Source organism: Rhincodon typus, chromosome 48 (genome assembly GCF_021869965.1).
Source record: "Rhincodon typus isolate 14 chromosome 48, sRhiTyp1.1, whole genome shotgun sequence".
Lineage (NCBI taxonomy): Eukaryota > Metazoa > Chordata > Chondrichthyes > Orectolobiformes > Rhincodontidae > Rhincodon > Rhincodon typus.
In genome coordinates this window covers 5,620,288-5,637,961 of record NC_063379.1, presented here as the reverse complement: position 1 = coordinate 5,637,961, position 17,674 = coordinate 5,620,288, and the positions used below count along the sequence as shown (strand labels likewise).

The 17,674-nt window shown below is 47.7% G+C and overlaps 1 protein-coding gene across 1 annotated transcript in view; it reads left to right on the top strand.

The window, feature by feature from the left end:
- Nucleotides 1-2,324: 2,324 nt before the first annotated feature.
- LOC109928841 (DDB1- and CUL4-associated factor 8-like) overlaps nt 2,325-17,674 on the top strand; it is a 22,674-nt gene continuing 7,324 nt past the window's right edge. Inside the window, exons 1-8 of the mRNA XM_048620771.1 lie at nt 2,325-2,809; nt 3,336-3,359; nt 5,375-5,455; nt 5,570-5,593; nt 15,176-15,264; nt 16,104-16,816; nt 17,083-17,223; nt 17,381-17,475. Coding sequence (XP_048476728.1) covers nt 15,216-15,264; nt 16,104-16,816; nt 17,083-17,223; nt 17,381-17,475 — 998 coding nt within the window. The 5' untranslated portion in view covers nt 2,325-2,809; nt 3,336-3,359; nt 5,375-5,455; nt 5,570-5,593; nt 15,176-15,215. The remainder of the gene's footprint in view (nt 2,810-3,335; nt 3,360-5,374; nt 5,456-5,569; nt 5,594-15,175; nt 15,265-16,103; nt 16,817-17,082; nt 17,224-17,380; nt 17,476-17,674) is intronic.

The window sequence follows — 17,674 nt, the reverse complement described above, 5'->3', positions numbered from 1 at the left end:
GCCAACGTTTATTGCTTGTCCCTAATTGCCCTTGAGAAGGTGGTGAAGAACTGCCATGACCCACTCCAGTCCACGGGGAGTAAGACAGCCCACAGTGCCGTGTGGATAGGTGTTCCAGAATCTTAACGTTAACAACTGTAACATTCCCAATGTGTACTGTTCAGTTTGTTTTCACCAGGGCACACGCACAGCTTTGTTTTAAAAAAGAACTGAAACAGAAATTGCTGGAGAAGGGTCACTGGACCTGAAACGTTAACTCTGCTTTCTCTCCACAGACCTGCCAGAGGTTTTTCAGCAATTTCTGTTTGTGTTTCTGATTTCCAGCACCCGCAGTTCTTTCAGTTTTTTGTTTTTTTTCAGAGATTGGTGAGCTTTGGGAGAAGTCATGTGACTGTGGACCAATCATATCTGGGTGAGTTAATCTGTTCTCTACTTAGTTGCCTTGAGAGCCAACTGAAGGTTTATTTTGCAGATGGAGGCTTGAAGATGGTGTGAGGGGGGAAAGAAACAGAGAATGATATGTAAGTGCTGAACTGTTGCTTTCACCGTATGGGCACCAAGTCTGCAGCCTGGGAACTCTAACACTAAGGTGGTTCCTGCTTTTTCTAATGGAAAATATGTACTCTGAATGCCCTTGCTTCCTGTCTTCCTCCTTGATCCACATGTCCCCTTTCTTACTGTATTGAAAGAGGAAGAAGCCATTCAGTCTATTGAGTGACCAGTAGGAGGAGGCTATTTGGTCGTGCTGGTTTGTAATTTGGGGAAATAGGACAAAGATATTCAGCCTGTAGAGTAGAGCGTCAAGGACAGGAGGAGGAGGACTGAAAATGTGTTGGAGAACATCAGGTCTGGTAGTGTCTGTGTTAAGAGACGCCGAGTTGATGTTTCCAATCTGATCTTATTGGATATTGCCAGATGCCCATACTCAGTTCCTTGAAACTTGCAACAGTTGTGATGTAGCAACAATGTCACTGGACTAGTAATTCAGCACTCTAGGTTAATATCTTTATGGTATGGGTTTGAATCCTACCATAGTAGAGATGAAATTTTGAATTGCATAAAATGGTGGCCTGATGGTAGCCACATGCCAATTTTTATGGGAGTGGAGGGGTAACCATTAGGTTGACTAATAGCTTTAGGGGAAAGAAATCTGCTATACATGTAACTCCAGACCCACAGCAATGTGATCTTGGCTCTCCTCTGGGCAATTAGAAATGGGAATTAAAGCCAGAGATATTCCCATCTCAGATTTTAAAGAAGAAAACACAAGTAAGGATTTGTATTGCAGTCGAGTCCATACATGTTACTCCCCTCAGTGGGGACAAAACAACACTCAATTAACCTCCAGTAAATGGAATGGAGCATCAAATATGGCGGCGTCCATGCATACAGGAAGTGACGTCATCTTGCGCGTTGTATATCCGATGTCTTGAGTCAAGTATACGCAGCTGAAAGTTCGCAACGTTGATATTTATTTATTTCAAAGCGAGTTTGTATCTACAGGCGTTAAGTATAGTCTACCTTAAGTGGGAGCATTTAAACAGAGAAGCGCGGTCGTCAATAAAGTGCTGCACCGTTAACAAAGATGGCGCCAAAAAAAAACCGTAGGTCACCATTGACGCTGTTGGCTGGTGCCATAATCATGCCCCAAACAAAAATGACGACCTCCCGAGCCAGTGCAAATTGAAAGGATGCTTCCCCAGCTGCCTTAAAAAAAATGGCGCCCATTCCCATTCCCAGCATCGATCGTGATTCCCGTGCAGCGGGGCTCGCCCTAAACAAAGATGGCACCCGCCAGGGCAACCTGGCGTGAAGCGATGGGTTTGCTAGTACAGGAAGTGACGACATGCCCCTTTCTTCACCCACGGCCGGGTGACTTCTCAAAATCGGCGAATTTTCGGAATCCGACTGGCGGTAAAACGAACTGCTTTCATTTAGCAACTGGGAACGATTAGAGGTAGGGGAGGGTGTTTGAAAAGGAACGATTTATCGCGAGAGACAGTCTGAGGGGGCGGAGCGAAGATGGCGACCGGAAGTCAGTTAGGGGGACGGCGACGGTTGGTGTGTTTAGGGGAGGGGTGGGGGGAAGATGGGATCCCCGCGTCGCTAAAAGGTGGGGCGGGAAGGTATTCTTTATTCTCGCTCACCCAAAAGAGTGTGGCGGAGGGATTCGAGCAGAGGCCGGGGTTTTGGCGGGGGCGAGAAGCGGTCGGCTGAGGCATTTTCAGAAGGAGCGGGACTCAAAAGAGGATTCGCGAGGCGGACAGGAAGTGACCGTTTTGGGTAGCCATCTTGTTGCGGGGCAGCCGTGCATCCGCCGGCCGTTGTTGTTGTTATTGTGAGCGGGGCGTCACTCAACTTTATTGCGGAGGGAGGGGGGCGGCGTGGAGCAAGAGAGGGAGGAGGAAGGAAGGGACAACCCCTCCCCCCGCCCCCCCCCCAGAATCAAGATGGCGGCGGAGGGCAGGGAGACAACAACAACAACAACAACCTTAACAAGCACCGCTGGCTCTGGACAGTCCTGAAGGGGCAACTACTTCCCCTCCCGGGCACCCAGCCACACACTTTCCGTCTCGTCATCTGTGTTATTTCTTTTTTTTATAAAGACTTAGCAGGAGGGGAGTCCAAAAACAAACACAGTTCATTGGTTTGACTACAACAACAACCCACCCGCCCCCCCAAATAATCTGGTCACTTTTTAATTTCTAAAATCATCTTTTAGAAGACTTGAGGAGGGGGGGGTGGGGTTTACATTTTTAAAAACAAATGTACATGTATGTAATAATAATGAGGCAATATTCACTTTGAGGTGAGGGTAAGTTCTTTTCTTTTGGTGGGGGGGGGGGAAGGATGGGGTTGGACAGTGGCGGGGGGGTGTGGGGGGGGGGGGTGGGGGGGTTGGGGGGGTGGGGGGGGGGGGGGGCAGGAGTGTTGGGGTTACACTCCAGGGTTCGCGTCCCCAGGGCTTGGAGTTGGTGGTGGTTGGTTGGTGGCGGCGCATCCGCCAAGAGGAGGAAGGGTTAGACCCCCTTTTTTTTATAGTGCCTCTCTTTAGCCAACCCCGGAGCACCACACCAGGGGCACCTAACTCCAGCCACCCCACCACCTCCCACCTCACCTTCATGGTGAGTGAGGGCCAGTGTCACCAACATCCTGGATTTCCCCCCCCCCCCCCCCCAAAGAGAAGGGGGCATTCCCCACCGAGGTTCTAATTTTCGGGTAGGCAGGGTTGGGTTTGGAATTTTTTGTTTCCTCCTTTTTTTTTTTTTTTGGCTCAACATGTGGTATGGCTTTACTATTCTGACTGTGGCTAATGTTGCCCTTTTGTTTTGCAGGGAGAGGTGTTGGGTCCAAAGCAGGTAAATGTCAGACTTTCGACGCTTCTCCATTTTGATCATTTTTTCACTTTTTTTTTGTTATTATTCGTTTCATTTCTTCTGCATCTTTTCCCAGCTACCATCAGTTCTGAAGAAGGGTCATTGGACCCGAAACGTTAACTCTGCTTTCTCTCTGCAGATGTTAATGTTTTCCAGCAATTTCTGTTTCTGTATCCTTTCGTTTTTTGACAAGAACAGTCCTGGGGATGAATACTTCAGTGAGGTGCATAGACTGGAGAGGTACAGAGATGTGCTGGTTAGGTGGGTTTTTAAACAGAAGAACCCCATGCGGGGTCACGGAGATTGGATCTGAGTGGAACACCCTTCTGCTGGTGCAGACCTGATGGATCGAGTGGCCTCTTCCTGCACTGTAGAGACTCTGTGCTTTGGGAATTCAACCTTTGTGGGAGTGGAAGCCTGAGTCTGACAGGAACTTTGAGAAGAGTCATTCAAAATCACACAGGGGGCCTAAATTCTGCTGGGTTATGGAAGGATTGAGAATGAAAGGGCCATGATTTGAAGCAGTGGTGAGATGAGGGAAGCTTTCTCAAGCTTGGTGGGTGGTTCGGGTCTGGAACATGCAGCTTGGGTGCAGTGGAGGCAGTCTCGGGTGAATTGCTCAAAAGGGAGGTCGGACTCTTTTATTTTCAAGGAAAAGGAAGGATGTGACCTGATGGACTGACTGGCCTGCTTCTGCACTGTAACTGTCCCATGTGTCTAATCTGGGAAAAACTACTTTTTTATTCTGCTAACGGTACTCACTCTGGGCATAGAAATATGAGCAGGAGTAGCCCATTTCACCCCTTGGGCTGTTTCCCCATTCAATAAGATCAGGGCTGATTGTCCATCTCAGTCCCCTGTTCCTGCTTTCTCCCCATACCCTTTGATCCCTTTAATCCAAAGAATTTTTTTTTTTTTAACCCCTTTCAATGTTTTGGCCTCAACAGTTTCCTGTGTTAGAGAATTCCACAGGCTCACCAGTCTCTTGATGAAGACATTTATTCTCATCTCTGCCCTAAAAGGCCCCTATCCTCAGGACTGTGACCCTTGATTCTGGATTCCCAGTCATCGAGAACACCTTCCTGCATTTACTCTATCAGGTCCTGTTCGAATTTTAAGGTTCAGAGAGATCTAAACTCTCCTTCTAATGTACCAATGATTTGTTTCTTCACTGCAACCTTTGCTTACGGTTTGTGGTCATTTATTCTGCCTTCCGCCCTCTGCCCTCCACGTTCAACAGCATAAAACACAACATAATTCTCTGTCCCTTCAGTTCTGAATGAGAGCCCTCTACAACAGGGGCAGGCTGTTCAGCCTGTTCAAACATTTACAAAGATGATGGCTGATCTGATAATGGCCTTAACTCCACATAGCTCCAATAAATCTTGGCTGTGTTGTTAGTCAAGAATCTATCTGTCTCTTAAAAGTATTTAATGACTCCACTTCCTCCTCTTCTCTTGGAAGAAGAGTTCCACAGACCCATAACCCCCTTGGTGAAAATGATCAGATTTTTAAATGGCGGTCCCCTAGCTCCAGACTCTGCTGCAGAGAAATATCCTCAGGGTCTTTAGAAGCTTTGAAAAGATCACACTTATTCTTCTGAACTACAATGGATGCACATGCAGCCTATCCAGTTTTCCCTTAAACGATAGGCAAAAGGAGGCTGGAAGAACACAGCAGGCCAGGCAGCATCTGGAGGAAAGGAGCTGTCAATGTTTTGGGTATTACCCTTCTTCAGGATTTCTTAAGGCCCTGAGGAAGAGTAATACCCAAAACGTTGACTGCTCTTTTCCTCCAGATGCTGCCTGGCCTGCTCTATTCTTTCAGCCTCCTGTGTGTCTACCATGGATTCCAGCATCTACAGCTTTTTGTTTGTCTCTTCCCTTGAACAATAACTTCCTTTGTTCTAGGAATCATTCTCTGACTTGCTTTTGATGCAGTTTGTCCTTCCTTTTTGTTGGACTTGCCACGTTAAATCTTGTTTTCTTTCTCTCCAGATGCTACCAGACCTGCTGATCTTCTCCGGCACTCTGTCATTTTCGATTTCCAGTGGCTGCAGTTTCTTTTCTTACAAACAGGTAAAAGTAGAGTGCTTTCCTGTTTTTTGCATGAAATGTGTTGAGCTGGCTCATCAGCTGCATTTGATGGGGAAACTTGACTTTATTGTTTTTTTTGTTCTTTTTTATTAACAGGAACAGGAATCAGTCCTGGAGCAGGTGAGTACAGTTCACTTTCTGTACATTTCATGTGCATTTGCAGATGGCCTGTGCACTTAAATCCCCAGAACAGAAGCTTGGGGTCAGGTTGATGGGAATTTCTCAAGTTTGGGAGTTGCTTTGAGGTTTGTAGTAGTACACAACGGAGAGATTGTGCTTTGTCTAGTTAAGTCGCTGTTTCCACTTCACTCGGGGTTTGTGAGGAATGGTGTGTAAAGTTTGAGGATTAGTTGGGGATGAGAGCATTTTGGTCAACATTTAGTGCTCTACCTGTCCTGGGTGTGTTTGATATTGTACCGAACCAAATCTGTATTTGCAAGACAGTAATATTAAAACTTGAGAGGGTGCAGAAAAGATTTACAAGGATGTTGCTGGTTTTGGAGGGTTTGAGCTATAGGAAAAAGCTGAACGGGCTGCGGCTATTTTCCCTAGAGCGCTGGAGGCTGAGGGGTGACCTTTTTCAAAAGAGGTTTATAAAATCATGAGGGGCACGGACACAGTGAAGAGCCAAGTCTTTTCCCCAGAGAGGAGGAGTCCAAAACTAGACCGTTCAGGTGAGCGGGGAAAGATTTAGAAGGGACCTGAGGAACAACTTTTTCATGCAGATGGTGTGGTGCATGTATGGAATGAGCTGCCAGAGGAAGTGGTGGGGATGGGTATACATTTTAAAAGGTATCCGGGTGGGTACATAAACAGGAAAAGTTTTTAGGGACATGGGGCTAGATTAATTTAGGATGTCTGTTCCGCATGAACAAGTTGGACCAAAAGGTCTGTTTCTGTGCTGTCCATTTCTGACTCTAAACACTTCAAAGACTCTCAAAATTGACCCCAATGATTCCTAACCAGGTTTTGGAATAACCAATCCTACACTCTGCAAAAAAAACAATTCTAAACACCATTTATATCTCAAATAAAAAAAACTTAACAATTTATCAATAATGTTTTAACTTTAGCAGAACAAACTTTAAACAGCAAGGTAATCTAATCGGTCTGTTATAAACCTATGAACACAAACATATGAACACACCTGTTTTCAGCTCCATTTACATAAATGACAGACCAGCAAACGAACATAGTTAAGGGATTTTTAAAAAAGTAACAAACTGGCCAGATTATTTTAGTGGTTTTCAGTGTTGTTCTACAGACGTAGATGGTATCTTGGTTGATTTTTCTGAAGGTGTTGAGCAGGGTCACGTTTCCAGTTCACGAGGATAAAAGCAGTAGTACTTAGTTTTCTACTCTCTCAACTTGCAAGAGGTGCTCATGGGTGGTTAGGTTGGGAGCTTTGAAATCTTCATGCTGTAGAGTCAACAGCCAGATTCCTTCTCACAGAAAACCCAGTCCAAAATCCAATTCAAACCCTGACCACTCAATGACAGACCAACTGTCTCCTTCATGAGGTCCCTGTTAGAACATAGAATGGTACAGTACAAGCCCTTTGGCCCACAATGTTGTGCCAACCCATTATCCTACTAAGATCAAACTAACCTGTGTGCCCTTCATTTTACTGTCATCCATGTGCCTACTCGAGTTGCTTAAATGTCCCTAATGTATCCGACTCTACTACTACTGCTGGCAGTGCATTCCACGCACCCACTGCTCTGTGTAAAGAACCTACCTCCTGACATCTCCCCTATGCCTTCCTCCAAACACCTTAAAATTGTTACCATTCCAACGTCTATCTGCTTGAGCTTGTGGTCATTTCCAGACTTACTGGAATTACTTCCCAGGTGTTAACCTCATTAATAGCCAACTTCTACTCTCTCTGATTAAACACAATGCTCTTCCCCAGAGATGAAGTATCTGCATAACCTTTCCATCAGGCACCATTCTGCAGTTAATGACCAGGACTGGCCTCCTGAATAAACAATAGCCTGTTTGGTCTGTTTTGCCTTTCACAAAAACTTGCCCACAGCCCAAAAGTCAACTTTAGCTCTTCGTTCATGGCTTCAAACTAAAACTGAAATATTAAAATGATGGAAAGTCAGTGAGGGTTGAAAGAGTAGAGGAAATATTATTTTATATCTAACTCTGTGCTTTACCTGTCCTGGGAATGTTTGGGGACTGTGTAGAGGAAGCTTTACTCTGTATCTAACTGTGAGCTGTCCCATGTCCTGGGATTGTATGATGGGGACAGTGTGGAGGGAGCTTTACTCTGTGACCAGCCCTTTGAGTGCACTCAGGTTCAGGAATGTGTGGTGTAAAATGCATTGGAGGTGGTCCAGAGAAGGTGTCCCACACGATACCTGGAATAAGTGAGTTGCCCTATGAGGAAAGTTTGGGTGAGCTAGGCCTGTATTTGCTGGAGTTTGCAAAAGTAGGAGGTAAATTGATTCAAATTTAAGGTGATTGGGGGTTTTTGAAAGGGAGGTTGTGGAAAGGATGTTTCATCTTGTGGAAGAATTGAGAACTAGTGATCATACTGCTTAAAGCAAGATGTCACCACTTGTGATTTGAGATGAAGTGAAAACATTTGTGTCATGAGTCTTTGGAACTTTCTGAAAAGGCGGTGAAAGCAATGTCTGTGTACTTTTGACATAAGGGTCAATTGAGTCCCTAAGTAAGGGGGTGGAAGGTGATCGTGAGTGTGGGTTTGAGCTAACAATTGGATCAGCCACGATCTTATTGAATGGTGGAGCAGGCTTAAAGAGCTGACTGGCCTACCCTTGGTCCTTGTAGACTCGTTCCTGGACACTTACAGCACAGAAGCAGGCCTTTCAGCCCATCCGGTCTCTGCTGGTCAACAACATCTTGGCTGCATTGATTCCATTTTTCAGCTTTTGGCCCATAGCTGCGAAGGTTATAGCAGCATAAAGCACAAGTCTGTACCGAAATGCAGCGCAAAAGTTACGAGAGCTTCAAACTCGGCCACCCTTTCTCAGGCAGTGAGTTCCAACCTCATTCCACCCTCCTGGGGAAGCAAAATTATCCGCGTCTCTGGTGTTAACCTTCTAAGTCTTGGGTTAACTCCATATCCTGCTGGTTTCTGATCCTTCTATTAATGGGAAGCTGCCTCTCATAATCCAGTGCAGCTTGGTATCCATTCCCCTCTCAACCTTTGCTGCCCCAAGGGAAAAATAATCTCGGCCTGTCCAGTCCTGTGTCAAAGACCCTCCAGCCCAGGCAACATCCTGAGATTCCCCACTGTTCTCTTGCTGTCACTTGTCGGTAGTGGAGTTTGACTCAGTCATTTTGCTCTTGGAGTAGGAACAGGCGAGAGCGTTTTGGCAGCAAGGATGAACATATCAACCAACTCTCTAGAGCTCCCTGTTGGCATTAACTATCTCCTCATGACTCTGTCAACAACTTGCTCCAACACACATACCCTGCCTGTCCACGGCAGGCTACAGTTGAGAGTGCCTGTGCTCCAACCCCTGATACTGTAGATAAATCTGCAGAAAACTGCCTCCACCCTAGTCACTAGACTCCCCACCATCTAAGAAAGATAGAATTGTTCTCCTTGGAGACTTTAACATCAGGGTTGGACAGGAAGAAATTGGGAATTGCAACTCCAGCAGGATTCTCCTGCTCACCAAATGTGCAGAACACCAACTGGTCGTCACCAACATGCTGTTTCACCCAAAAGACAAGTTCAAGACTTCCTGGAGGCATCCATGATCAATTATCATGTTGTTCAATCCCGAGACTAAAAGGATGTCGTTATGACCAAAGCAGTGACTGGTAGAGACAACTGCTGGACCGAACACTGACTCATCCGCTCCTCCCGTGCCTGTCAAAATCTATCAGAAGCAGCTGAAGACAAAAACTGTTCAGGAGGAAGTTTTAACGTTGAGTGGCTTAACAGCCAAGCAGACCAGCAAACGTCCAACAGTGTTGTCACCACTTTAAGAGAAAACTTCTAATGGAGTGGAGGTTAATCTGGAAGAGCTGAAGGCAGCCATCATTTCATGCTGTGAGGAAACGGTTACTGTGATGCCAGGAAACACAGAATTCAAAACAGGAAGGGCAGAATTACCCAGAAATACTAGGGCAATCAAGGGCCCATGGTGACTGAAAAAACGAAGGAGCCGCAGCTCCTCATTGACCAGCCTGACACCCAGGTTTTGTTAGTGCCACTAAGGTAACGTACAGACCCTTGGCCCCAAACCAGTGTGGAATAAGGGTGGGGCCCTTCTGAGTGACAAAATGTCAGTCTCCGATGGACAATGCTTCAAAGAACTTCTAAAGCATGATGCAATCATCCAGGAAGTATTTGAGGAAATCCTCCAGCTCCCCCTCTAAGATGATCTTGGACTTTGTTAGACACATAGAGAAGGAGATCAGATTCCAGCAGAGGTTTCCAAACTTGGAGGAGCAGAGCTTGCCTGTCACTTGTCAGCTGTTCCTGAAAATCTGAGACCAAGAACAACTCGCTGCCATTACCACCACCTTGAAGGAAGGAGACAGTGAACTGTGGGAACTACTGAGAAATCTGCCTCTTCCCCATTGCTGGGGAAATCATTGCCCGAGGCTGTGCTAGGCTCTAGGTGAGACTTCTCCCAGTCCCGGGAGATTCTTCCTGAAAGCTGGTATGGCTTCCAGCCAAACCATGGAACTATGGACGTGATTGTCACTGCTCAAACTCCAAAAGAAATGCCAGGAACAACACCAGACACTCTGTATGGCCTTCATCAATCCAGCCAAGGCTTTTGACCTAGTATGGATAGTATGAAGGAAGGGCCAGTCTAAGGGCTGTCTGAGATTCATCATCCTCCATCTCCTCGCCAATGATGTTGGCAATGGTCTTCCTCAGTATAGTATGACAGAATCCTTTGTGGTCGAGGCAGGTCATGCAAGGATATGTCATGCCCCAACACTCCCCACACCCTTTCTCTCTGTCGTCTTCACTGCTGTTTTTCTCGTTGAGAACAAGCTTCCCAGTGAGGTGGACATATCTTACCGGACAGACTGGAAATGTTACAACCTCAACCGGCTGAAATCCAAGAAGAAAACGACACTGCCCTCCCTTAGGGAACTTCAGTGTGCAGGTGACCATGTCGTCTCTGCTGGCTCAGAAGAGAATCTCCAAGCCCCCGTTGTGGAAGCATACAGAAGAATCTGTCTCTGCTTTGACCTCCAGAAAACTCCAATCCCTTACCAGCCTATCCCTCCATTAAGGTTGACAGAAATCCTCACAAATGTGCAATGTTAGCCTTCATTTCAAGAGGGCTAGAATACAAGAGCAGAGAGGTACTGCTGGGGCTAGATAAGGCTCTGGTCGGATTGCATTTGGAATATTGAGAGCAGTTTTGGGCCCCGTATCTTGGAACGATGTGCTGGCCTTGGAGGGGGTCCAGAGGAGGTATACAAGAATGATCTTGGGGATGAAGGGCTTGTCATTTTGAGGAGTAGTTGAGGATTCTGGGTCTGTACTTGATGGAGTTTAGAAGGGTGAAATGTTGGAGGGGGGACAGGATCTGATTGAAGCTTACAGAATACTGAGAGGCCTGGATAGAGTGGATGTGTAGTTGATGTTTCCGCGAGTAGGAGAGATTAGGACCTGGAGGCACCGCCTCAGTGAAGGCATGGCCCTTGTAGAACTGAGACAAGGGGGAGTTTCTTCAACCAGAGGTTGATGAATCATGGAACGCATGGCCTCTACAGCCCTCTGAAGCAAAATCATTGAGTGTCTTTAAGACAGGCAGGCCCTTGACTAGTAAGGGGATCAAGGATTAAAGGGAGAAGACAGGGATTGAGAAACACGATGGGCCAAATGACCTAATTCTGCTCCTGTATCTTGTGGAACTTTACTCTGTATCTAAAGAGTAAAGACCATGATCCTGATTGAGGACGGTGTAGGGCGAGTTTTATTTTCTGTTTTAAAAGGCCATGATCATCTGAAACCAACTCTGCTGGGCTGGCCATGTGCCTAGGATGCCTAAGTTCCGATTGCCAAAGCAGGTTATCTTTGCCTAACTCCTAGGAAGAAACTTGAATGGGATGAGGACAAAGGAAGCATTTCAAAGACCTCCTGAAGGTTTCCCTCAGTGCAACATAGATGTTAATGTGTGGGAGACCCTTGTTCACAGGAAACCCAACTTGGAGGGAGCTCCTGTATGAAAGGACAAGCTTCTTTGTGAGCACCTGTTGGCAAGAGGAAATACTGGAAAGGAATTGAAGAAAGGAATGCCAATGATCGCAAAGCCAAAGGGCCAATTCCCACTTCCCTGAAGCACTCGCCAAATCTGCAGTCGGTGATAACGGCTCTCGAAAGTCCGTCTCAGGCAGCCACACACAGACCCAGAGAATCCATGACCCAGTGACGTGATTTCTGAGGTGGGCAATCATGCTTGTTAATGAGTGATTGTGATAATTAGTATAGTCCTTCCTATAATGTGGTGACTACAACTGAACATGGTATTCCATTTAACAGTCTAACCAGCGTTTTACACAGTTTCAACATAATCTCCCACCTCTCTCCATGCCTCTACTATTAAAGGTGCATATCCCAAATGTTGTCTTAATCAGTTGTCCTTCAGGGACCGGTGGATATGCACAGCACAATCCGATCTTCAGTACTTTCCAGGGTTCTACCATCCGGTGTAATTCCTTGCTGTGTTAGCTTTGCCTCACGTTTTTCCAGGCTAAATTGCATTTGTTTCTGCTGTACCCTGCTGACCAACCCCAGCCCCACCCTGTAGCTTACAGCTCCTCATTACTTCTCACCCTACCAATGTGTATGTCACCTGTGAACCTCTTCTTCATTCTTCTTCCACCCCTCCTGCCCTGGTCCACCCCACCTTTAACTCCACCACAAACTGTAAGGGTCCCAGCATTGATCCCTGCGAAATCCCACTGGAAGCAGACTTCCAGTCACAGAAATAGTCCTCTACCATTGTGTTCTGCTTCCTGCCTCTCAGCCAGTTTTAAGACTGTGATGCTTTGCCTTGGATCTTGTAGGCTTTTACTTTCTTGACCCGTCTGGCACAGGGAGGGACCTTATCAAAAGTCCATGTCGACAATATCAGATGCATTGCCCTCATCAATATTCCTGGATACTTTCTTAAAAAAAAAATCTATCCCTTCGTCAAACGCAACCTTCCTTTCACAAATCTGTGCTGACAATCCCTGAATAATCTGTATCTCTAAGTGCAGATAAAGTCTGTCCCTCAACGTTTTCTGATAACTTCACTACAACAGAAGTTAGACTGACCGGCCTGTACTTTCTTGACGTCTCTGCTTCACTTTGTTAATAATGGGACAGTGTTAGTAGTTCTCTGGCATATTGCCTTTGGCCAGCAAGGTTTGGGAAAATACTGCCAGGGTCTTCGCTATCTCCCCTTGAGGATGCTGAACCAGTTAGTACTTTCTCTCTATTAATCTTGTATTTCACAGTCTTCCACCCTGCTGCCTGTAACTTTTTCCGCTTCCTTGTTGGGGAAATATAAACCAACCTATTGTGCAAACAGAAGATTAAATTGTTTATCAGTTAGAGGGCATTGTTTATTAACCTTCTGAATTCCAGGGAGTTCTGCTTTTGTGTAATCTCACATCGTAACTTGACACTTGAAATCCAAGTATCATTCTAGTAAATCTGCATTGTGCTGCCTCCACAGCTGACCTTCCTGTCTGTGCATTGCGCAGAACTGCTTCTGGTCACTCTAGGGTCTGGTCTGACTGTGCTTTGTGGAGACAAAACATGATTTCCACCTTCTTGTATTCAAGCCCTTTAGGTGGAAGGTGCTTTTTATAAAAACGTCTTTTTTTTTAAGAAAGAAAGTTGATCGTATTTCAGTAACTGGAAATGCATGGCAAGTTGAAATGTGAGGAAGAATGCTGTGTCACAAATTCAGTGTCAGTATTGGAACTGGTTTGTGTGCAGACTTTTTGTGTGCGCGTATGTGTATAAATGGCTTAGATTTTGGAGCACTGTAGAATTTGGACACTTGCGGGGGATACCAGATTTGGAGATGTGACAGACTGAGAGCAAAGCCAGCACACACAGGGTCTGGTAGATGGAATTTAAAACTGAGAAATGAGGTGATGCAGTTTGACAGTAGGGATGGCAAGAGCTCAGGAGGTAACAGCAGTTCTGGAGAGGATGCGGGAACTTGGAGTGTATGAGTGTCAATCTTTGAAGGAAGTAGGACTCATTGAGTGATAAATCTGTTGGATCCTGGCTTTCATGGACAGAGCCATTGAGTACAGAAGCAGGATGGTTGAAAGCTCCAACACAAACTAGTGGATAGACTATGCACATCTGGCAGCATCTGTGGAGAGAGAAACAGTTAACGTTTCAAGTCCAGCATGACTATTTCTGAACTGGGTTAGGCCCATGTCCAGTTCTAGTCCCCACACTTGGGGAAAGATGTGAGGGTCCCTGAGAGGGTGTGGAGGGAGATTACCCTGGTGGGGGGGCACTTGCTCTCCAGAGTTTGCTTGGAGAAGCTGGGCTGGTTACCCTCTGTGAAGGAGATAAAGGGGAGATTTTAAATTGAGCTCCACCTGAAATTTACACTCTCCATCTGGCTTAGAGAAGGTGAATAAGGGAAAGCTGCTCCCATCAGCTATTGGTACAAGAACTGGGGAGGGGAGAAGGGCTCACTGCCGTGCAGGTGGATGGGAATGGTGATTAATGATTTCGGAATGGTGATTAATGATTTCTGAATGGAGAACAGAATGCCTTAAGGGAAAATAAACTTGCAAGGTCTCTTGGGGGGAGGAGGAGTGCAGGATAACTGGGTACAGACTGGAGTACTCTAGAGAAACCTGGCATGGGCTGAGTGGCCACTTGCTGTGCCATGGTAATGCTAGTCTCTGCTTAATCAATCTGCTGTATCTCTGAGCTAAGGAGAAACTTCATCAGTCTAAAGGTGGTGAATCATGGAATTCTCTACCCGAGGGATGATTGAGATTTTGTTGAGTCGTAGAATCCCTACGGCATGGATGAAGGCCATTCGGCCCATCAAGTCCACGCTGACCCCGCTATCTTAACCCTGTAATTCCCATGGCCAATCCACCCTCACCTGCACATCTTTGGACTGTGGGAGGAAACCGGAGCACCCGGAGGAAACCCACACAGACACAGGGAGAATGTGCAAACCCCACACACAGTCACCCAAGGGTGGGATTGAACCCAGGTCCCTGGTGCTGTGAGGCAGCAGTGCTAACCACTGTGCCAACCCAAATTCTTGTTTAAAAGAAATGATAGGTACTTGACTTTCTACCTTTGTCCAAAATCTGAAATATCCTCAACTTTTTGTTGAAAGCAAAAAGATCTTTGGAAGCTGTCAATACAGAGAAAATTTGACATTTCACAAGTGTAAAATAGGGTTCTCCATCTACTGGAGAGCTGGTTGTGCCAATGAACTTCTCTGAGATTTGAACAACTCTGCACCATGAACTGACAGTTGTTCAGGGTTTTGTACAGCTGGGATTACAGGACATAGTGAGTTTTGGTCTGATCAGTGATTTCTAATCATACTCAATGGTGAGCAGCCTCAAAGGCAGGATAGCACAGAAATGCAGGCAGCAGCTTGTAGTCTTTGAAGTTTAGCTGTATTCATGGGGGAGGTGGGGGGGGCGCGCGTGGCAAAGGTTACAGCCACATGCAGCATTTCCGTGCAATTGTCTGTCTCCTAGGCTCTGCTAACCTGTGGATCACCTTGAGGCACTTGGCAGGATGGGGGATAGGAGCAATGAACTGGATCTGAAGCCTGACTTCAGGAATGGTAGGTGATGAGCTCTCTACGTTTCTTCTGTCTATTATGCCCCTGCTGTCAGTATACCTCCCCTCTCTCTGCAGATATGCTAACTCTGATCTCGGGATCATGGAATACCTACAGTCTGGAAGCAGGCCACTTGGCCTATTTGCATCCATCCCAACCCTCTGAGCATCCCACCCACCCCTTCCCAATCCCTGTAACCCTGCATTTCCCATGGCGAATCCACCTAGCCTGGATGTTTCTGAACACAATGGCAATTTAGAATGGTCAATCTACCAAAGATCTTTGGACTGTGGGAGGAAACCCACGCAGACATGGGGAGAACGTGCAAACTCCACACAATCGCTCAAGGCTGGAATCGAACCCGGGTCTCTGGTGCTGTGAGGCAGCAGTGCTAACCACTGAGCCACCGTGCTGCCCGTGGCAGTTCTTGGGCCTATCCCAATGCCCAGCAGAGCACTCTGCTGACCCTACTGGCTACCTTTTAAAGGGGCAGCTGCTTCTGTCCTGTCCTGGAGCCAGCACTCTGTGTATCTTCGTGCCATGAGGTGTTCACCAGATAGCCCTGGCCCCCTGTCCGATCTGACCGTGAACCTACGGCAGCTCCCAGCCCGACAAAGCTACAAAATTCCTTTTATTCGATTGAAAAATTCCTCTTGACCTTGTCAATCCCGGCTGAGTAGGTGGGACTTCACTTGCGGAGGGACGTGGGTGATATGGAAGGGGTTTGGTGCTGTCGTCGGGTCAGTACCGAGGGGCCTGATGCTGTAGGGAGCTCTGTGCCAAGAGGATGGGTGTGGAGGAGGGTCCTGTACTCACTGTCTTTAACCTCCTGCTCCATGTAGGCAGCCTGTCCAGTAGCCCTGAGGACACCGAAGAGGCCCGTGAGTCCTCATCGGGTATTGAGGTGGAAGCGTCCGATCTGAGCCTGAGCCTGACTGGGGACGAGCACATGGCGGAGGACGAAGAGGAGGCAGACGGGGAGCGGCGAGGGGAAGGGGGCAGGCACGGGACTGAGAAGGAGAGCTCAGATGAGCGGGACTCGGACTCCCTGGAGGACACCGGCACATACTCCATCGTGGATGAGGAGGAAGACGAGGAGGATGAGGAGGGAGAGGAGCGGGAGGAGGAGGAGAGTAAGATGGAGGACGGGCAGCCAGAACCACGAGCCCGGCGCCGCCGAGGGCCGAAACGAGCCAGTGAACCGGAGCGTGATTCCTCGGAGGAAGAGGCTGCGCTGGAGCGCTGGGTGCACTCGGAGGTGGCAGCTTTACCTCCGCCCACCTGGTGTGCTGCTCCGGCCCTGGGGGGCCGTGAAATTGGTCGGGACCCCCGTGCCTTCATGTACCGGGCGTGCGGAGCGCGGACCTTTGTGGAACGCCTGAGGCTGCAGCACAGCCTGGAGCATCATGCTGGCTGTGTTAACACGCTGCACTTTAACCGCCGTGGGACCTGGCTTGCCAGCGGCAGTGACGACCTCAAGGTGGTAATCTGGGACTGGGCTCGGCGGAAACCTGTCCTCGAATTTGACAGCGGTCACAAGAGCAATGTCTTCCAGGTAGGAGCTGTGTGCAGGAAAGCTATTGTCCCCGCTCTGTTGGGGAGTGTCTGTGTGTGTGTGTGGAGGTGGGGGGAGCGGGTGAGGGAGAGAGACACCATCGGGGGCTCACTGTATATGTCAACTAGGTGAGGAACCGTAACTCATTGGGAAATTTACAGGGTGAGTGTTTATCCCAGCCCCAGCCCTGTCCCTGTGCAAGCGTAATGATGACCTTTGTTCCCCCACCTCCTGTTCCCTCCTGTTTTTGTTTTGGTGTTCTCCAGGCCAAGTTCCTGCCGAACAGCGGTGACTCCACGCTGGCGATGTGCGCTCGTGACGGCCAGATTCGTATTGCTGAGCTGTCAGCCACAGAATGTTGCAAGTCAACAAAGCGAGTGGCCCAGCACAAGGGCTCTGCGCACAAGGTGAGTGAGCATGCTCTGTGGGAAGGACTGCGGTCTTTTATCCCCGCCTCGTGACCTTCATCCCCAGCTCTGGCTCCCCACATCAGGGTGAATAATTTCAACCAGTTATTCAACTGTGGTTCAGTACTGGACACACCTTCTTGTCTCTGTTCTGCAGCTAGCGCTGGAGCCGGACTCCCCCTGCACCTTCCTGTCAGCTGGAGAGGATGCTGTGGTCTTTGCGATTGACCTGCGCCAAGAGAGGCCAGCATCGTGAGTATCTGGGCTATACGGTAGGAGGGTGGGCTGTGGGCTGGTCTAGTTCTAAAACAATCCAATTGCACCTTCCATCCTGGGTGAAGAAGCAGGTGGAAATCCTAGAATCTGTACAGCGTGGAAGGAGGCCAGTCAGCCCATCAAGTTCACACTGACCCTCCTGAAGAGCATCTCACCCAGACACCCTGAACACCGC